Source organism: Aptenodytes patagonicus, chromosome 7 (genome assembly GCF_965638725.1).
Source record: "Aptenodytes patagonicus chromosome 7, bAptPat1.pri.cur, whole genome shotgun sequence".
NCBI lineage: Eukaryota > Metazoa > Chordata > Aves > Sphenisciformes > Spheniscidae > Aptenodytes > Aptenodytes patagonicus.
In genome coordinates this window covers 59,776,864-59,799,713 of record NC_134955.1, presented here as the reverse complement: position 1 = coordinate 59,799,713, position 22,850 = coordinate 59,776,864, and the positions used below count along the sequence as shown (strand labels likewise).

The 22,850-nt window shown below is 38.9% G+C and overlaps 1 protein-coding gene across 2 annotated transcripts in view; it reads right to left on the bottom strand.

Annotated features, from left to right (window-relative positions):
* The window catches only part of WDR25 (WD repeat domain 25), a 77,498-nt gene that overhangs the window by 5,045 nt on the left and 49,603 nt on the right, over positions 1 to 22,850 (bottom strand). For both annotated transcript variants that reach the window (XM_076345462.1, XM_076345463.1), the window contains exon 4: positions 18,157 to 18,287. In XM_076345462.1, the coding sequence (XP_076201577.1) occupies positions 18,157 to 18,287 (131 nt within the window). The remainder of the gene's footprint in view (positions 1 to 18,156; positions 18,288 to 22,850) is intronic.

Genomic DNA, 22,850 nt, shown 5'->3' with positions numbered 1-22,850 from the left:
TATATTTATCTATACATAAGTTTCTGTTATAAATTCCCAAGGAATTAAGAGTTAGATCCAGAAAGGGCTTTAGACAACACAATGCTGTGGAGCTGGGTCTACACAAACTGCCTTCTATTTTATGAACTGTTCTAGGTTCCCTAGAAGAGGCAAGGGAATCTTTGGCAGCAGGCTGGTCAACTTGGTGAGGCAGGCTTTAAACTGAAGAACTTGGGGGGTGGGGTCCAAAGTGGCAACACTACGCCATCGCAACCAACTGGGGAATAAGCCAGGCCAACCAGATCAGCAACAAATGTTCCTTAGCTGCCTCCCAAGATGAGAACCAGAAGACCAACCACCTCAAGTGTATGTATACTAATGTACACAGCCTGGGGAACAAACAGGAGGAACTGGAGCTCCGCGCCTAGTCAGAAAGTTATGATATCATAGGAATAACTGAAACATGGGACAACTCACATGACTGGGCAATCACAATGGATGGTTATAGGCTGTTTCGTAAAGACAGGCAGGGAAGAAGAGGAGGAGGAGGAGTCACACTCTGTGTTAAGGAGAACCTTAGAAGAAGGTTAGTAGAAGTCAACTATGGTGATTGTGGAAGCCCTATCGAATGCCTCTGCGTCAATATCAGAGGGGTCATCTCCAAGGGGGATCTTACAGTAGCATCTGCTGCTGACCTCCAAACCAAGACAATAAGGCAAACGAAGCAATATTTGGGTCGCTTAAGTAAGCTTCGGGTCAACAGAACCTTGTTCTTATGGGTGACTTCAACGACCCAGACATTTGCTGGAAGAACAATACAGCAGCTCACATCATCCATCAAGTTCCCGGAATGCGTAGAGGACTGCTTCCTCATAAAAATGGCAGATGTGCCAATCAGGAATGAGGCACTGCTGGACTTGCTACTCACAAACCAAGAAAACCTGCTTTATCTCGGTTAGTGATAACCTTGGCTGCAGTGATCACAATACTGTGGAGTTTGGGATCCTGCTGAGCATGCTGAAGGTTAGTACTAAGACAAAGGTTTTAGATTTTAGAAGAGCAAACTTCAGCTCGCTCAGACCTCAATTGGGAGGGATTCTGTGGGAAGCTTCCATGGAGGATAAAGGAGCTAGTGAGTGCTGGGAGTTTTTCAAGAACACTCTCCTGGAAGCACAAAAACAGTTCATCCCCTTTAAAGGTAAGGGAAGTAGGCAGAGCAAGAGACCCCCTTGGCTTAACTGTGAGCTTCTGTGCCTGTTCAAAATCAAAACAGGAGCGTACCAGAGATGGAAAAGCAGATGAATACCCGTTGAGAACTACATGGGCATTGCCAGGGCGTGCAGAGATGCAGTTAGAAAAACAAAAGCTCAGCTCAAATTGAAATTGGCTAGACGTCAAAAACTACAAGAAAGGGTTCTTTAGGTACGTAAACAACAAGCAGAAACAGAAGGAAAATATTGGCCCACTGTTAAACAGGAGAGGTGAATTAGCCACCAACAACACTGAAAAGGCAGAGGTTCTCAACACTTTCTTCACCTCTGTCTTTACCAGCACCGTTGGGCCCCAGGCCTTGGGAACAAAAATCCAAGTTGATGCAAACACAGACCCACTGTCAGTGAAGAAAGAGCTGGTATGTGAACTATTACAGGAGCTTGACCCCTACAAATCAATGCGCCCTGACAATATCTACCCGAGGGTGTTGAGAGCTGGCTGACGTCATTGCAAGGCCGCTCTCCATAATCTTTGAGAAGTCATGGAGATCGGGGGACATCCCAGAAGACTGGAAGAAGGCTAATGTCACCCTCAACTACAGGAAGGGCTTAAAGGAGGATCTAGGAAATTATAGGCCCATCAGTCTTACATCAGTCCCTGGGAAAGTTATGGAATGAATCCTCCTGGTGGCTATCACAAGTCAAATGAAGCACATGATTGGGAAAAGCCAGCTCAGATTCACCAAGGGCAAATCGTGCTTGACAAACCTGATCACCTTCTATGACAAAGTAACCTGCTCGGTTGATGTGGGGTGAGCGGTGGATGTTGTCTACCTGGATTTCTCCAAGGCTTTCGATATGGTTTCCCACAGCCTCCTCCTTGAGAAACTGATGCATTACAGTCTAGACAAATGGTCTGTGTGGTGGGTGGGGAACTGGCTGACCAGCTGCATCCAGAGGGTGATGGTAAATCGCTCCTTTTCAAACTGGTAACCTGTGACAAGTGGGGTCCCTCAGGGATCGATATTGGGCCCGAGGCTGTTTAATATCTTCATAAGTGATCTGGATGATGGGACCAAGTGTACCCTGATGAAGTTTGCTGATGATACCAAACTGAGTGGGGAATTGGACGCTTTGGAAGGGAGAGCCACCCTGCAGGAAGACCTGGATAGGCTGGAAGAGTGGGCTAGCAAGAACCTTACGATGTTCAACAAGGACAAATGTAAGGCCTTGCACCTGGGAAAACATAATCCAGGAGTGCAGCACAGGCTAGGATCTACCCAGCTGGGGAGCAGCTCTGCGGAAAGGGACCTGGGGGTCCTGGTGGACAACAAGCTCAATATGAGTGAGCAGTGTGCTGCTGCGGCAAAGAAAGCCAACAGGATGCTGGGTTGCATCAGCAAGGGCATCACCAGCAGAGATAAAGAAGTCACTATCCCACTCTACTCAGTGCTTGTCAGGCCACACCTGGAATACTGTGTTCAGTTTTGGTCCCCGCTATACAAAAAAAGATGTGGACAGGCTGGAGAGGGTCCAGAGAAGGGGCACAAAGATGATCAAAGGACTGGGAAGCCTGCCATATGAGGAAAGGCTGAGAGAACTGGGTTTGTTCAGCCTTGAGAAAAGAAGGCTTAGGGGAGGCCTTGGCACCACGTTCCAGTGTTTAAAGGGTGTCTCCAAAGAAGATGGAGACTCCCTTTTTACAAGGAGTCACATGGAAAAGACGAGGGGTAATGGGTACAAGTTACTCCTGGGGACATTCCCATTGGACACAAGAGGAAAATTTTTCACAATGAGAACAATCAGCCATTGGAATAATCTCCCCAGGGAAGTGGTGGATTCCCCAGTGTTGGACACTTTTAAGGTTCAGCTGGACAGGGTGCTGGGCCATCTTGTCTAGACTGTGCTTTTGTCATGAAAGGTTGGACCAGACGATCCTTGAGGTCCCTTCCAACCTGGCATGCTATGATTCTGTGATTGAACTTGGAGCACTCTGAGGATCAGTCTGAGGATCTCTCCTTCCTCCTTCCAGGAAACTTCAGAAGTTTAAGTTTTTGGTCTTTTTGTTCTCAAAATCTTCAGCTATAGAGCCAGGGAAGGGAAAGTAATTAGGTTAGTGGGGATTTGGGACTTACAGGTATAAAAAGAACATGGCAGGAAGTGAATATCTTGTTGATCATTCTGGACTTAATTATAAACCACTGTTTATGACTGGGGATGAGTAAACTTGATGATTCAAGTCTCTCCCAGTCTCATGCTGCTGTGTGTCATTGCTTAACTTGCAAGTGGTGAGACCGCGGTGTCAGGACTGTACGGCAAGGGAGCAAAGCTTGCATGTTCAGTCAGAAACTGCCAACTGGACACGCTCAGCAGAAGAGTACACCATTCACCCTGCAGAAGATACTTCAATCCCATTAAGGACTCGGTCTGACACCCTCTCCTGAAAAAGAAACCCAAGCAGAGTTTGCTCTTCCAAAGTGCTGCCAGAGAGGGAGGGATGGAGGTGACAGGAGCGCTGCTGTCAAACAGTTCAGTGCTTTAAGGACTCAGCCAGGATCCTGCCTTGTTCTACACGGATTCAATCCCACACCTCCCACCTCACTGTCCTGGCAAGAGGCAGACTCTACAGCTTCTGCTGAAGCAGAGGCTTTTTCTGTCACTCTGCTGAAAATGCAGGGCAGCGGAAAAAGAGTCATCAATACTTCAAAGCACGTCTGGGCTCAAGAGTAAATAATGTGTCTCATCCACTAGTTCCCATCACGTAATTAATGCATATGAACAATCACTGAAGAAGTTTGTGATGTAAAAGGAAATACCAAAGTTCCCGAATCTTCTTCCCGAATCAAAACCACCAGATTTCCCAAATCTAGATCCTCTTTCAGGACTTATACCAAAGTGGGTTGGAGCCATGCAGAAACAGGTCCTCAGCCACAGGATTCTGAATATTTTAACAGCCTGTGAGTTGGATCTTAAAAAGTAAGAGAGATTTTTCTAAGGAACTATTAGGGGAATTCTATTCTAAGGAATATAGGAGCTATTCCAAGGAATATATGAACAATGTGAATTTCCTTTCTTTCCACCTTTCTTCATGAAATTCTGCATCTATGTTGTCTACTTTGAATTTTGCAAATCAATACTTTTGCTTTCTTTTTCTCTGATTTGCCTCCAGTGAAGAGAAACTTCAAGGCAACTGGCCAGATCAAAGCAATCCATCTCTCTGAATATGGTGATCCTTAAAACTAGGACACTGGAAGACTCCTAGTTATTAATATCTAAATCTCTCTCTCTCCAAGATAGCTAAAACATAGCAGCCTGCACTTCCAACAGGGTGTTCAGACGTTAGTCCTTCTTCTAATGTCACTGGAAAAACCAACAGAGCAGAGAGAGTGCTTAAAGTATTATACTGAAACGGTTCCCAACTTCGTGAGGCATTGCTTACTGTCGTGGTTTAACCTTAGCAGGCAAGTAAGCACCACCCAGCCGCTCGCTCACTCCCCCCCACTGGGATGGGGGAGAGAATCGGAAGGGTAAAAGTGAGAAAACTCGTGGGTTGAGATAAAGACAGTTTAACAGGTAAAGCAAAAGCCACGCACGCAAAGCAAATCAAGGAATCCATTCACTACTTCCCATGGGCAGGCAGGTGTTCAGCCATCTCCAGGAAAGCAGGGCTCCATCACGTGTAACGGTTACTTGGGAAGACAAACGCCATCACTCCAAACATCGTCCCCCTTCCTTCTTCCCCAGCTTTATATGCTGAGCATGACATCATATGGTATGGAATGTCCCTTTGGCCAGTTTGGGTCAGCTGTCCTGGCTGAGCCCCCGTCCTACCCCCCCCTCCCCGTGCACCTCCAGCCCTCTCAGTCGGTAGACCATGAGAAGCTGAAAAGTCCTTGACTAGTGTAAGCACTGCTTAGCAACAACTAAAACATCGGTGTGTTATCAACATTGTTCTCACCCTAAATCCAAAGCACAGCACTGTACCAGCTACTAGGAAGGAAATTAACTCTATCCCTGCCAAAACCAGGACACTTACCTTACACCCCTAACATAGCACGTGACTACTGACTTCAGGGCCCAGACCTTTTACAGATACTGTAAGCACATTCATTTTTAAAAAAATAATTTTCAGGTGTCGCAGTTAAATATCCTGGATTATACCTCTGTTTTATACTTTAACCAATAAAAGAAAAATCATTTCAAATATCAAACACAACATGAGAACTTCCTGATTTCTTGCCTCAAGTTCAAAAATCTATGACTGTTTGGAAATGTTCAGAACTAGCTGATCCTGCTTTAGGGTAGCGATATACTAGCTGATCTCCTGAGGTCCCTTCCAGCTCTGCTTCCTGTGATCTTGGCGTGTAGGAAGATGGCAGCAGCAGCTGCTCCAATTGCTTTTCACAGGTTCTGCAAAATGTACAGTTTAGAAACGCGATGTTTGCATTCCGTGAAGAACCTCAGTCATGCAAGCACCCTACACACCCTGTAATAACATCAACAAGATGTAAACCTGCAGACTCAAAAAACTGGCACACTTTTCAACTGCCTGCAATTTTAAGATAGTGAATATACAAATGTGTAACTTGCTTTCGTCAGATTTTTCAGCCTAGGAATCTGCATAATATACAAAGCAATTAAACTTTGTAAAGCCAAAAGTGGTATTTGCATATTTATAGCCTCCACTTTCTCTATGGAGAAATCACCATGCATAGCTATTTCTTCACAGAGTTATAAAAGGAAGTGCATAGTTCATTAGTAAAGTAGAAAATTAAGCTATTTTGTAGGAGCAAAAATAAAAAATAAAATTAAAAAAACTAAAAAAACCCCCACAAAATATAATAGCTGCCTAGAATGAGAAATGCAAAACCATACAGAAACCTGACAGCTGTAGGAACTGCAGGAGAACTGAAATAAAGTTAAACTGAGAGGAGGGGACACAAAACGCTCTACCACCACGACAGACTGAAGGAGGCAGCTACTTAGCAGCAGGCACCTTCACAGAAATGACAAGTCCCAACCGGAGAGTCGGCAAGATCAGAGAGTGGAGCAGCACAAATGTGTAGAAACAGGGACAGGGAGGCAGAAACAAAGGCCACTTGGTGCTGGGAAATGAAGAAGAACAATATAGAGCAATAAATGATAATAAAGTCCCAAATGGTGATTCACAGTAGCGATTCTTTAATATTTTCTTATTTTAAAGATGAAAAACTCAGACGTACTGTTTGGGTCTTCGTCTTCCAAAAAAAACCCTTGTGAAATGTATGTAGGTACGTATCCATACATACACTGTTAAGGGGTTAGGGTTTAGGTTTGGGACTTGTTTTTAACAGCTTTTGGAGCAACAGACATCTCTCAGTAAGGAAAAAGAGGAGACTGTGAAGTTGGTAATGGGCACACGCTTTTAATTTTTGCTGAAATCCTGTTGGGCTCTTACATAAACTGCCACTATCAATTTAAACATTTTCACTGCTAATCATTAAATATATTTGCTTGTCTGTAATTTAATAGGATATCTAACCAAATTATCTGTGAATCTTAGCTCTGCAACAGGAAAGTGTCTTTATAAAAATTAGTAAAAAAGACCATCTTTTTCTATATGTTTGATACATACCTTAGAAAAACTATGCTGTTTAATCCTCAAACCACATAGTAAGAACTGACTCAGAGAACAATAAATTAACAATTTGAATAGCAGATGGGAACTTGATATACATAGTATTTAAATTCCCCCATAAAGATAGCTTTCAAAAATAACTAATTGCAATACCCCTGCTCAGAAAAGTACTCATAATTAAACCTGCTTCGTTCTACCTTAGACAATTAATTCATGACATGCCTGAGGAACTTGCTTGGGGAAAGCACCAGTTTCCCTACCCTGCTGGCTTTAGTTTGTTAATAACAGCTTTTCCTCTTTTTCTATTTGCAGATTTATCACCCATAAGCATTGGAAAACCACAGTCCACTTCTTCAATCTAAGCATTTTCTGGACATAAAAGAAATCATTTCAAAGGAAGGCCTAATGGTTTCTGGTGTCAACACAATTCAACATAATAATAAAGCTTCATCACTAAGGCAAGAGTTCATGGCTGCAGGCATTTGACAAGAAAGGTAATTTAAGCAAATTAAATCAGTTTCAAACAGATTCTTATGGTTCTGGTGATTTGAAAAGCATGCTGTGATGCTGAATTCAAGGTATGTATTTTAGATGGGTGTTCTATAATACTTCTCTGCATAAAGCACATGCCATGCCTGGTATTTTGTTTGTCAAGAAAGCTCAAAGCCTCCACACAAGCAATTCAGAGGCTGCTGCTTGCGCCAGCTCTGTGCTGGTCACCTGTAACCTATGTGCACTGCATTTTCTTACAATCCCCTCAAGCTTTATGTAAGCAATGAGAAAGAAACGTGCTTTTATAGTCATTGCCCTGAGCATCAGGAGATGAGGTCTCAAAACAAAGCTAACAGGACTACAGGCAATCTGGATGGTCATGGAAAAAACCCTTAATCAGTCAGTGCCATGGCTTCCAACCTGTACAAATGGCCATATTTTTTCTTCCACTTCTTGTCCTACCTTTTTAGATTGAGTGCTTTGGCATGAAACTGCCTCTTCCTACTGGCATGTTGGGTAATTAATGCAATGGGGGACTGATTTAAGTTTCCTCTGTGAAACAGTACTACACCATTACTAGTAATAAAAAGTGCATTTTAACTTAAAAGAAAGCTTATTTTGCACAAAATAGAAGCTTTTTTATGTACTGCAGTGCAAGCCATTTGTGTTGATCTATTCTAGAGAGTAAGGTGTTGAGGCAGATGACTACTATTTGCTTTTTAGCTACATACTCACAACAAAACCACAACCACATGACAAATCCAATGTATGTCTCTGATCTCCATCTGAAAACTATAATGGTAATTTTAATCAAAACACATGACAATATCATAGACAAGATCAAGCATGCTACAGTCATGTTCTTTTAGAGTCTTTTAACATGACTGCTGTATTTCTCTTTATGTAATTGAAAAAAAATATTTTGCCTTTCTATTTAATTTTCTTCCTGTTTGCTCTGTTTTCAGACACCTCAAGATTATCAAGGGGTCTTGAGAATAATTAAAAGGAAAGGGAGACTGATTAAAATGAAGAAGTGGTTGAGCTTAATCTGGTATTGATCTATAAGACTTTAGGTATGAACAATGTACACTGGTTTTTTTAGTCACTTTCAGATTGCTTGAGAAGGCACAAGAATCTTGTGATAGAAATTGTCAACCATTTATTAGGGAAAAAAAAATATATTTTCCCATCAGATTTTTTATTTAAAATTATCTCCCCATCTCAATTAGGATGAGAAGTGAAATCTGTATATAGGAAACAGACAAGGAACATCTGAGATACAGAATGGCTTTTCTATGAGGAGCAATAATCAAGGACTTTTCTGTACAGAAATGAGATGACCGAGGGGAATTTGAAAGAATCAGAAATCAAGCCTGAGCGGCATGGAGAAGGGGAACGGTTTCTTCCGTTATAACAAGTTAGACTCCAAACTAGCAGAAGGCAGCTTCAAAACACATAGAACAAGATGCTTCTTCACACAATACATATTTAAGTTGAATTCCTTGCTACAGGATGTTGCAGATGTAAAAAAATCAAGAACAACCAATTCCACAGCGTGAAAACTCAAAAGAGAGCCATGAAAGACAAAGACGCCATCTGTGGTGCAGGAAGTCCCCAAGCTGTAAGTTAGAAAGGCCTGGGTAACCACTGCTGGGAATTGTGATAAAGAAGTTTGCTGTGCTTTCATATTCTTGTTTTTTAAAAGCATACTGGTCGCTGCCAGGGTTGTAAAATTTGTCTAGAAATGGGCTGAAACCGGAACGGCTATTCCCCAACAGCTTCTCACTCGAATATTCATGCTCCAGAAGGAGGCATGTTTTGTTCCTGGCCCATTTCAGCATCTCCACTTGCTCCAGGAGAGATTGTATGCACAGACCGGTCTACAATTCTCATCTGCGATACCACTATATGAGATTTCCAAATAAACACAGCAGCACTGCTCATGTATGTGATACAACCACATAAAATGTGTCTTCACACTCAGAAAGGACCCCTGAATGTTAACATTTAAAAACAAATGCCATTTCGCAAGTACAAATGTACCCCCACCATATTTCTTTGAACTTTTTGTCCATAGATTCAGTAAGGATTTCTCTGACTGTGAGAAGAATAACTTTAGTTTTCTAAAGCACTGAATAAATCATCTTATTTTAATTACATTGTTCTTCCTAATACCACCAGTACATGACAATGTATTGGCTGTTTCTATAGAAACCAGAAGCTCCACCAATTTCTACAGCCGTTTTTCATATTTATATGCTATCCAGAGACAAATTCATTAGGTCTCCTAAATACATGCTACTTAAAATAACTGCATCTCATCTGAAAGAAATTGCAATAGAATGTTTCCAAGGAAACAAATGCACTGCACTTGCACTCTAAATTTATTATTTTTTTTTTAACTGTGCTTTAATGACTTAGGCTTATTTCTTTATAAACTCAAGTATGGAGAAATAGCTCAACAACATAAAGAGCATCTCTTTCATTTTTTCTTTTTAAGCATAAAGCTATAGATGATAGTTGCAATTTTGTAGCTAAACAATGTTCAATCCAGAGTAATAAACCAAGACAGAGAAAAAAAAAACCCTGTTGTTTCTCTGCCTTGGCCTCTGTTAATAATAAAAATTCTGCAGTGCATTTCTAGACTAATTTTAAAAGCTCAAAATAACTGCTTCCACCATTTTTCTAGTTAATTTGTTCTACAGCTTATAAGACCTCAATTTCAAAAATGGGAATTTTGTGTAAATCTTCAAATCTAAGTTTTCCTTAAATTTGCCTATCACTCCAACAGATTGACTTTGTATTCATCTTTTTTGAAACCTTCCTTGTGTCCTGACAAAATTTTGTTATTAATCCCAAAAAGCTGGACCTTTGTATTCATTTGTACTCTTCCTCTTTCTAGTAAGTCATTGCTATTCGTCCTGCATGATATTCTATTCCTTTTTTTTTATTATTGATTGTGCTAGCATGATACTTTCTGTAACAAACATTCTTCAAAAATAAAATAATAAATGTTTTCTCCATTTGGAGCCGTTCCTGAAGCACATCACTAATTTCCTCCCAGTCGGTTTCCTTTCTTGAGATCTCCCCTTTAGCTAGTTTTTTCATTTTACAATACCTAGGTTAGTCCCTGCCTTCTCCACCTCCTCTAATTGCTCCATCAGAGTCCAAAATCATAGAGTGACATCAAGTAAGCTTCCCACAATCAACCTTCACTTAACTCCTATAATTTACTTTTTTAATAATTTCATTTATTCCTGTATCTGTAACTAATCTTTCCTTCAAAGTCTGTTCTGTGGCTGTGTCAGGTCATACTACTGGGTCTCCACTGCCTCATGCCCTTCCTCTCTTTCCCTCCCTGTTTAACATAAGCAGTGGATTTGCATTTATGGAGGTCTAAGAGCTTCAAATATTGCTTAAAGATTAGAGCCACAGCCCTGTCGCCTTCCACTTATTCCCTCTCCAGATTACTGCATGGTGCTTTGTCAGGACTTGCTGTTCTGACAGCTATAGCAGATAGCTCTTGCCAAAGCTCCAACGGGCCTCAGTGGTTTATGAGACAGAACACATGAACATCGACAGACAAAAGATCAAAAACAGAGTACATCCAACAGCTGAATAAATTATTCCTCTATTTTTAACAGAGTCCAAAAAAAAATGTTAGTGATCTCCCTACCTTTAGAGTTCCTTGCATTTCTGTATGCACATGATAAAGAACAAGTTCCTGAATGCTTACAAAATGTGAAGTTTCATCAATCAAAGCAGAATGTAAATAAAAGGTAAAATATGCAAAACTCAAAAATAATTATACAGATACATTTAGAAAATTTAACTGAATACATTCAGATGCAAGTTCTTGAGTGCTCTATGTCCCTTCAGCGGAGCTAACAGCATCCCTGCTTTACACTATGCAAACCTTGCTCACGCGTGTAAATAAATCTTTTCAATTCAGTTTGGCAATTCACTCATGATATATGGAAATTTAACTCCTTTAAAAGTATTATCAGTACAAGACAGTTACAGTTGTATTCTTGTTCTGATATCACATCTGTGTAAGCTTAGAAACCCAAAAGAAAAAGAAAAAAAATTAGCTGTAGTCATATTTTCTTTTGTGAACACAACAAAGTCCTTATTGCTGAGCCAAAGGATACAAGTCTCAACCCTTTGTTCTCTTTGGTATTTTGCAGAATATTAAAATTTCAGGTAGAATAAGTTGTTGGAATATATATTGCCTCCTGTCTGAAAAGCTAATGTAGATCAGCCAAAATGGAGAGTGACTGTGTAATTTAACTGCTTGTGCTGAACATCTTAAGAAATTCTTCCACAGCTCAGAGAAAGGAAATACTTCTGAAATACATAACTACTTTAAGGTCTCAGTGTTATTGCACAATTCTTTTTACAGGGCATTTTACAGGGTTTTTCTAGGTTCAGCTCCAAGGTCCAAAGATCCCATGGGGGTTGTTCAATATGATGCTCTCTCCTTGGTTGACACTGCAGAGATTTTTTTTGTTTGTTTTTTTTAAACATAGCAGCTCGCTTCCGAGTTTTCTGGTCTTTTCATAAAGTCTCTATAAACATTCTCCAAATGTTTCATAAATTTAATCAATCTGTTATACAGCAATATAAGATCTCCAGAATAATCTCTTCGCCAGGGAGACAAAACTGGGTTTAACACAAACAGAAAGAAATACCACTGTAATAAATCTCTACATGCTGTTCAACTGCCTCTTTTATTCTTTTTTTTTTCAGGCTTTGATTACTTGTCCCTGTAATTTTGAGATGCCTGTATACTTTACATTTCACTGAGCAGTTAACAAGCTGTTCCATCCATTCATTTCTCTGAGGTATATTGCTTAGCTTTATCTTGAAGATTTTAACTCCCTTATTGTTCTTTCATTCTTTATCTTCTCAATACCCAATGCTACATTTGAAATAATTTTTCCTACTTGCTCAACAGAACAGGGGTAGCAATAAATGTCTTTCAACATTACTCCTTTTTTTTTGGTATCTGCCTTTCTGATTAATAGCCTACTGTACATTTCTCAATGTTTTAGTAGCTGAAAGGCTGCCTCAAACCTATCTTCATACATTTTCTCTGGGACTTAGAAATCCAGTTTTTATACCACATTCAATACATGAATAAATATTAGTAATTCATGCTCATAAATTTATGCTCCTGTTAAAAACTAGTTGCCCATCAAAATTAAAGCAAGATTTCAGAAGTACTAATTTGGAAAAATGCCACTATCAGCTAGTCTATGTCATTTTCCATCAGCAGAAAGCACCAATGTGTGGCATGCTGGCATAAAGCAGCCCATTTCAAACACTGCATATGTATGTGTAATTGGACAATATTTTTGTTATTAGTCATTCTCTCTACCTCCGTGATGCTTATTGCTTTGCTCTGAATTTCCACCAAAAATTCCCTCATTTCCTGATACACAATTATCATTTTGCCTCACATAGTTAAATTTAAGATGTGCAAGCAGATAGCCTGTTAAAACACAGGAGTACATCCTAAAGAATGACCTCTGAAATTGAATTACCAGCGAATGCTGAAATTGAGTTTTCAATGTGCAATGAGTAACAAGATTCAAGCTCTTGATTTAGGGTGCTCACTCTATTGACAAAATATGCTGCAAAGCCTGAAAAGGCTATCAGGAGTATGATGATGGGAACAAAAAGAACCATTAGTTCACCCACACGTGGTTCCAAGCTGAATGACAGGCTAACACACTTGAAAGAACAGGAAAAACAGGAAAATCTTGTAATGAACTAGGATGAAAGCACTTGAAAGATATTAAGATTGTTTGCATCAAAACTGAAACGAAGTGGCAAGAAGCCTCAGACATCTATTTCAGTTAAGAGCAAATGGCACTTGTTAGAACAGGGCAAATTGCAAAATACTAGCCAGCATGCTTTATCCAATCTTGAATATGGCCTTAACTGTGTTAAGATGGAAAAGATAGAAAGCATGCTGGTTTTATCTTGTGAATTAAGATAACAATATAAGCTGAAAGCAAGAATACCTGAAGAATCCATTGAAATCCCCCAAACTAGAGATAAGCAGACATGAGATACTGACGATGATGATGATTCCGGCCTAACCAACATACTGTTCTGTGGCTGAGAGTTTGAAATGTAACTACATTATTTTGCAGTAACGATGCATAGGTGATACTCGCCATTCTGCAAGAAGAAGCCATAAGCAATCAAATCAATTTGATATTTTTCCCCTTTTCTCCACTCTGCTATGACCTTCTACATTCACTCAGTACACACACAGAGTTCTTCAAATTTTAAAACCAATACAAATGTAGGTGTCTAACAGTCTACACCCATCACTGAGCTACAGCTACCTCAGATTGGGGGCGGGGGGGGGGATCAAAGGATAATAGAAGCTCTCTCCCCCTTTTGGAAATGTTTCAGAGTAATAGAGTAAACCACACTGCTGATTTAGACAATCACAATACATACAAAATTATGTATGCTCATTTCAAATGAGCAAACATGTCAAACAAACAAAAAAAAAGGATCAGTATCTGTTACCAGGCTAAACCCACACCTTCCACTTTCTAAGGTGATTAGACACTGCTTATTATTAAAATTAATTTCTCATGCACTACTTAATTGGCTAGTTTTCCAACTGATGAAGTTCTGCATGAATATAATTGTTTCCTAATGAACAAAGCAGGTAACAGCTTCTAAAAACTTCCAGAAAGAATCCAGTACAGGATCTGTACAAAAGAAACAGGCTGGGGTTTTTGTTTTACCAAGCCTAAAACCTTTCCTATTTTACCTGTCAGAATACACATTCATTCACTTATTTATTCTCTCGGAAAGTAAATGATTTCCTTGTAATACGGTGGGATGTTTCCCTTATCTCTTCATTAGCATCAGCTTACGGAAATGGAGTTACACACAATCTTTCTAAGCACTGGAAATGGAGTTACACACAATCTTTCTAAGCACTGGAGTGTCCTGCAGGTACAGAGGCAACCATTGTGTGCATTCCTCAGTGATCAAAAGCTCTTTAAGGCAGGTTCCAAAGCTGGAGATTCAGCATTGCAAAAATGAGTGTCTGGTTAGTCGTTGAGATAAAAATGCATTATTCTGCTAGTCTCATTTTTGCTGTATATAACATCCTGGCCACAGAACGCACTGCCTTTTGAGAAATCACATCACAAGATGGGATCAAAGGATGTCACAGCGTGCAATGTTGTGACATATTGCACACAACAGCAATACTCTCAGTCAAAAAGAAAAAATTCATAATGTAACAATCTTGAGTACCGTCTACTTCAGCAACAGTATTAAAAGTGTACAGGGAATGGCCCATGGAAAGACAAATGCCTCATCGCACCCATTTGAAAAAGGTACCACACCCAGATCAGTAAGCAAGGAGGCAAAAAACCACAGTTGGGCAGTAAAGCATAAAGATATAATAAAATACTGTTTGAATCTCATAAAGATAATATACTCCCTAATTAGCAGAAAACATGAGGGCTGTTTTGTTAAGTATTCATGTTCCTCTTCTACACAGATATAAATGGCTTTTACGGTGTCTGTCCTCTGGAAATGAATCGTAGATGTTGTCACCGAAAGCGTTCACTACTGGCTCTGCATGCAGACACACACGCAGCTTATACGTCATCCCCTGCAACCTACACAAAGGTGATCCCAAGCATAACTATTGTTTCTTATAACTATGCAGTGGTAAAGTACTGAAAACTGCAGTTTTCCTCTGCAATTTTGCCAGATGTAATTTACACAAAAGTTACTATATCAGAACATCATCTCAAGCCAGGCTACTGGTAGTCAGAATTACAGAAGATGTGAATGGGTGGGCTATTAAAGTCTCCAGTTTATCAGTATGGGCTTGCTCCTTTGCCTTCTTACAACGCCTTTTACAAAGGCCAATACCTCACAAATTGCACATTGCCCCTTATCTTTTCATCTTCTACTGCAACCTCCATCTCAACACATTTGTCTGCTCCTCACTGCAATAATGCCTCATGTAAAATATGCCAGACATATCAATTGACAGTTTGGCTGTGGTTGAGCTGAGGCACCAGAATTTAAAACCTAACAGGAAGGAGCTGCTTTAAGAGATGAACACATTTAGTGTCCTCATTGCTTGGAATAAAATACTGTTTGATACCTCATCTGGTACAAAGAGAAAGCACTATTGAAACTCTGAAATTTCTTAAGAGGGAAAAAAGACCAAGAACAGCATTTTTCAAGCCATTTGTCTTGGTGCCACCATAACACCGTTCAAAGATAAAACCAAAATACAAGGATTGGCAGAGATACTGACAATAGGAGAGCATCAGACTCAGGAGATTGCTCAGAACTAACTTATCTAGCACAGGCATTAACATCTGTTATTTAGCCCTTTAATTCCACTTGAGTCAATGCCAATTTTGCATTATCCTCAGGTCTTGTCATCACAATCTCTGGTATCAGAATTGCTGCCAAAAAAAATCTTGTTCAAGCATAACCCTTGAACTGTAAATATCCATTGTAAATGAATCCTCTGTTTCCTTGAAACTGAAGTGCCTTCTCCACTATCAATATTTGAGATTGTGTCCTACCATCTATGAAAGATTTCTAACCACATTCCCCCATAACTGTATTCAACAGTAAGCTACCGTTCCAGACATGCACATTTTTGCAACATGCCATTTTGGTCATTTGTTACTATAGAACAGAATCACTTATAATTTTCCATCTGTAGAGACTGGGCACCTTAGTTACATGCAAGCTGGAAGTAGTGCCATTTTTGGCATGAACATGCTCACTAATCACAGCTGATTTCAAATCTAGAGAAAAATCATCTGTACAGGATTCTCAGAGATAGTCATTCAAAGACATACATAGGCATAAAATCCATCATAAAGAAACTACAGGGGGTAAAAGAAAGAATGTCTCTGGCTTTGTACACAACTAGACTACCATTTGACTTTGTGTATAACTACAATATCATTTACAGGAAAGCTTATTGCACCAAGTCAGAAAATCTCAGAAATAATGTTTTGTCACCTACATCTGCCATCCTCTCCTTGACTAGGACCAAATATCTCAAATTTTGACACTACAGTCAACAATCTTTAAGCCTTAAAAAGATTATACCCATTTAGTTCCTGAAGTGCTTTTTAAAGGAAGTTCAGCCTACCATGACATACAATGGCTTCTCTATGTTAAAAAGGACAGCTAAGCGTTCAATTAGAGATTGCACCTCCTCCCCACAGTTAAGGTCTACCGTTATGAGAATCTCAAGAAAGAACAATTGTATTCCCTACTTCATCTGCATGCTATTAAACCACTGACCCTGCTGTTCAGGAGAGAAGACTTCTATTAGTCTTTCTTCTACAGCCCGCTGCCAGAAAAAAAGTAATGTTTTTGTTCTACAGTGAATTTACAGGGTAACCTCTGATCACCTGGAACAAACACCCTTTGAACTGGTACTACTTCCTATTTGTGTGATATATATTTTCATGTTCTGTAAGTTGCCTATGCTAAAGACAGTATACCAAAATCACTTATTGACAACACCAGAATACTGTATACCAGTGCAAGGCAGGGGGAGGGAAGAGTTACTATGGAAAATCTGATAACTTTTTTAAAAGTTACATAGATATTCTTTATCATAAGTATTTACAATTTTGGCAATCTAAAACTAGAATCATCTTCCTTCATAGAACTTTGTGCTTTGAGTATCTCTTCATATCCTTATCAAGGAAAACCAGGCATCATACAAGCATGACGGATGGAATAGATCCCATCAGACTTTTTACAAAGGTTTTCATGCTGACACTGTAACTCTGAAACTCACAGTAAATTTATTTTCAGAGTAGCCTCAGACTTGGCAGTCTTGATATGTACTTAACTAATGTTTTTCTTTTGAGAACTTACTCGTGTGAGGGAAGCCTGTGGTATAGATCCTACACAATTAAATTCTTTTCTCAAACATCAGTGACAAATCCAAAGGAACAACTGCAGCACAGGAATGAGATTGTTAATTGCACAATAATACTGTGTTTCCTTAATAGAGCAACTTCCATAACTATTTCATAACTCTGCTGTTAGAGCCCTCATACCTGAAATGCATCTGCCTACATCTCTCACCTATTATTCTTAGTACATCAAAGTCAGAGACAAAGTTTGGATAAGCAATCTTGTCTTTTTCAGATCCCTTCTGTCACCCTCAAGAGCGAACAGATGGCTAACTATGATGAGTAGGATCTATCCACATAGAAATTCAAAGGAAAACAAAGAACTATTCACTTTACAGTAATGCTGCTCTTTGAGCTGTTCTGTGCATGAGGATGTCAGCTTGCCTTACACTTCCACTGGCAGAGTACAGCTCTGGTCTTACCTGAGCTCTGAATGGCAGCTGGGAGCACTTCATAGTTCAGGATAAAGGCAGAAGCTATACATGCCTCTCTGTGGCCCTTCATGAATGTAAGATTACTCCAGGCTTCTACACAAAAGCTACAGGCACACATCCTGACCTGCACATAGCAGCTTGAAGAGCAAGTTAGCTGTACTGCTTCCTAGTACACAACTGCCTTTTTAACAATCCTGAAGCGAGCGATTGGCTTTAATTCAACTGTATGTTACTCGTATTTACATAAACCAAAAAAATCATATTTTCTGTGTACAATGTTCCTCTTCATGCTTCAAAAACATTACAGAGGTTCATATCAACAAATGGCAACAGAATCAATGACAAATGCAAAATACTTCAGAATAACATTTCATCGAAAGACCAGTACATCTAGCAGCTTAGTAATGCACAACACATCCAACCTAGGAAACATTCTAAATGAGAAAGAGAAAAAATATTTCCATTACCTTAGAAGTCCTTATATCCCAAGCTTTAACTTCTGGGCTGAACCCCCCACAAATGAAAATATTTGACTCTGTAGGGTGGAACTTCAGCGCGCTGATCCTAAATTCATTTTTGCTGCTAAATATCTGCTTCCCTAAAATAAAGTGAGAAGTGGAGATTAGAATTTGAGCAGAAAATGAAATACGTTATTCATTTCAACCTAGTTTGAAAAATATCAAGGTTGTCAAAGGTGAATATGTTTATATTAACACATTTGAAGTATCGGGGGCGACTCTGATTTATTGAAAATATAAGACTGAACTCACTAATTTCTATCCACGTGAAATTGCTCCTGCTCATGGGCCTCTGCACCACTGACTGCTTCCTACTGAAAGGAGAGAACAAGTGGTTTCACACACTAAGGAGAGGAGCTCCACCGAGGTCCCAGTTCAGTTGACATGCAGGACTAAATCTACAAATGGTTGAATGTTTCCCTACAGAGAAGCCATAGTCTTTCTTCCAGTGGGATAAAAATAACGAGAACAAAATATTGTCTGTACAGAAATACCATGTCCCAAACTATACTACAACTCTTGAGTTGTTTACTTATCTTTCTGTGAAGGTAGGAGTGAAGCTTCATCTTGAAAGTAGGAAATAATTTGCATACCATCATATGAAGGCAATAGCTGTTCCCATGGATACACTATTCCCAACATTTAATTGTGTACACTAATCTCCGCGGGATCCTGTGGTTAGTATCAGTTGGATTGTTGACACTTTCAAAGGCAACAGAATGCAGCTAGGTTAATTTATAGGACTTTTCCACAGTCCGCTGCTTCTTTTCATCCTAACAAATTCATGATATTAATGTACATTCACTGAAATATAATTTTCGGAACAGGAGCATAGACCAAGATAAATACATAAAGCACAATTTCAGCTGTGCTTTATATTCAACATATCACATATAAAGATCTACATTAAATAAAGTTACTGCTTTAAGCCACAGTGAAGAAGGTACTGCAGAAGTAAAAAAAAAATCCACCTTAAAATACTATGACAAAAGCTTCTTAAAACATTCATTAATCTACATTTTCAGCAAGTGAGAGTTGTCTTAAGATAGGCTTTCTTAAAGAACTGAAAATACTTTGAGCTAAAAACATTAGTGACAGATGTAAATACTTACTGTTAGGTGAACAATACTGAAAATCATTCATATAGATTTTTTTTATGCTTCTTTCATGATTTGGAGACAATTTATTTGATTTCATCATCAGTTCCATTTTTCCCATCTGCTGAACTCAACTTACACAGTCAAGAGGCTGACTTGTCAATTTATTTATTTATTCGTTTTAAAAAAGAGAACAGAGAGATTTTACTTCATCACACGTGCTTTTCAAGCTAGCAGGGGCAGAGAAAATGTATTGCAGGGAGCATAAGGGAGGGTTGAGTGTTGTTCTACGTGAACTCTGGTTTCTGTAGGGTTTTTTTGTTCTTTTTAAAAAGATTCTCCACCAATTATCCATGCAAGATCTAAAGGGCTTCTATGTCACTACTGAGTGAAAGATTTACTTTAGTCCATAAGTTCCTTCCCCAAAAAGAGAAAAAAGTTATAAAGGTAGCAGAGGTTCTCTCTACAAGTCATATGCAACAGTGACCATCTCTCACCATGGGAGCTTTCAGTAGCCCAACAGCTACAGAAGGAAAAAAAAAAGACTCCACAGGGAAGGAAGAAAGTATTAAAATCATCAGTTATAGGAGCAACAAGATATTGCTCTCATGTACACCACTACCAGGCATCATTTGCAGGCTTTAGAAAAGCCACATACACATGCATCTTTCTTACATCCACAGCACTTGAGAAAATACTGAATTTCCCCATGGAGGTTCACTAGTCAGTTTAATTGCACTTTGCTCCCAAAGAAATTTGGTTCCTACTAGTACCTAGTTTAATAAACACTCGATGTTTTCTCCAGAAACTAAAATTCTCTAATTCCCTACTCCATCTCCCCCTGTTTTAAGACAGACGGGGGCACTCCGTTTGCCATTTTCTTGTCTTCTAGAGTCTCTTATTTATCCAAAAGCTCTCATAGGACTGAGATCATTACAGTCCAATTCTATGAATTCTACATTACAGTGTAATACTAAATAAAATTAATGCAAACAACTTGAGCATCTTGTTCACCTCTATGTTCTTTAACCCCCTTCCTTTTTCCTATTTTAACCCATTTGATGCAGATGTTAACCATGCTAGCTTTTTGACTGGTCTGAGGAGTAATCAGCATACATTCATCTTAAAAGCACAGGCTCTCCAATTAATACTTTGAAATACAACTCTCTTTCTCATTCTTTCACACACACCCCAAGTGAAATTCAATGAAATGTCTCTTTTTGGAAGCTCAGTAAACAGTGTTCTGAAGAGTTTGGTGTTATTAGATGCATATGTGAATTTCATTCTACTGCCATGTCACAGAAAAGGAGAAAAAGGCTGGAATGTAGAAAAGAAGAGCATGGGAGCAAAGAAGCAGCAGATAATATACTCAAAAGGGGAGGATCACAACAGTACAGCAAGTAAACCCTCTTATTGCTAGGACTGAAATTTATGCACAATACACAGAATCTAAATTGGACTGCTTGCCATACAAACATGCCTGAACCCAGCAAAATGAACTTTCCTAACATTTATATGAATACATGCCTTAAACCCTCCCCTTTTAGGTATTAGGACTGCAGGGCTGAAGTGCTGAGGCACATTCTCTACACAGTTATGAAGCCTCTAGCACCGTAAATCTTTCAGAACCTTAGAAACTTAGGAAAAATATCCATCTGAGTGATGAACAGATCACTGTGGAAGATGATGTGGGACAAAATAGCTCATGCAATTCAGTACATTACAACAATGAACTCAACTCTTAGCCCCTTTCCGTACAAACTTTATTTAGTGTGTTTTACTACTATGAGCAGAATTTGCTGCTTCCCGTGCTGTAATGGTGCTGCAACAGAACCTAGCCCCATGGCTTGAGAAATCCAGCTTCAGTGTTTGCTGGAGACCCTGCTCCACCTTTCTGGAAGTCGGTATTTAGTTACATATATTTTTGTCTACAATTATTCAGTTTATTAACATTAACATAACTTTTGGGGGCCTTATTTTATATATTGCAAAAGATGTCCTTTGAGGAGAAGTCTCCCTTATCCATAATAGAGTACAATGGGTGTAAATCAGCAAGCTTTTATATACCTTTATTGTGTATGTATTTATTGTATTTTAGTTCCTAAAGGCAGCATAAAAAAATTCAACCAACTCATAGGCTGTAGAAAATTACATATTCTGAAAATCTATTTGGCTAATTGAGGCAAAATCCATATCACATACCACTTTCCTGTATGAGAGGTTGTTATTCCAAAGCAGAAAGCAAATGTTTCTCTCAATCTTTAATTTTCACAATTTCAGTAACAATACCTACTACATCTTTGCAGTGTGTTTTATATTCTTAAAGTGCTTTAATTCACTTCTTCATTCATTAAAGGCTCACCAGTAACATGCACAGTATGAAAAAAAAACTTTAAAAATATCTTGAACATATGTTTCTGCTCCTTTATGCTGCAGCCTACTGTGAAACTGCTCAACTATGAAATCAGATATTTTAAAGGCTATTTAACATTGTGAATTTTTCACAGAACATCAGCACAGCTATTGAGCACAGGATGCTTCTGTAACTGTGTTTAGTGGTCCTCAGGTTCACGCCCCTACCTGCATAATCCAAAAACATTCACTTCCTTACACTAATCTGTAAAGAAAAGTGAAGCCTAAGACTTACAAGGACATGAGAGTAATCTTGCTAAGCAGAACGGATTTCCTTACTGTGTTTACAAAAAGACACAAGACAATGTATTAAAAAAATAAAAATCTCATTACAGTCACAAACTCTCTCATGCACAATAATGAGAAGAAAATTAGATTGATCAGACATAATTTGTTCTTAACAAATCAATGTTGGCTGTTACTTATCCATTTTATCTTGGCGCGCTTACAAATTGCTTTATTATTTTTCCAAGAACTAAAGTTATACTGACTATGTGTTTCCCAATTTTTTCCCCTACATAGTCACAAGTTTCTGGCAAGCAAAGGTGCTTGAAATATTAGATCATTTTATCTTTTACCCTTGAAAATGTCCCCAAAATAAACATTTGTCTCGCTTCTTATTTCAAGGACTTTACATTAGTGAGTATAAAAAGTAAAATGCTGTTACCTCCTAGCTGGAGAATGACCACTAAACTATGTTGAACAAATTACTTAAAACTGCTGAATTTTGGGGGGAGTCTTGAGACCTCACATCAAAGATGCCTGTAGGCATTCAAAAGAAAAAAATAAAATAAATTAAAAAAAAAAAAAAAACAATCAACTGGGCTTTTTTCTGAGGTGTCATATAAAACCTTCATGCATATTAAATCAACATACTATCTACATAGTACTGGGAGAGAAGGGGAGGAATAGGAGAAGAAAGTCACAGCTCTCCTGAGGTGATGTTTATGTATGAGCACTAAAAATTCTATGTGAACAAATACAATTACAATAACAATAATAATGTTATATCTATAGGACTACCAAATTGGAATGTAAAAGAAAATATAGAAAAGCAAATTTGGACCATCCTCTTGGGGGTACAAAATATTCCATTAAGGAACTCTCAAAATAATGTAAAATAAAACAGGTTAA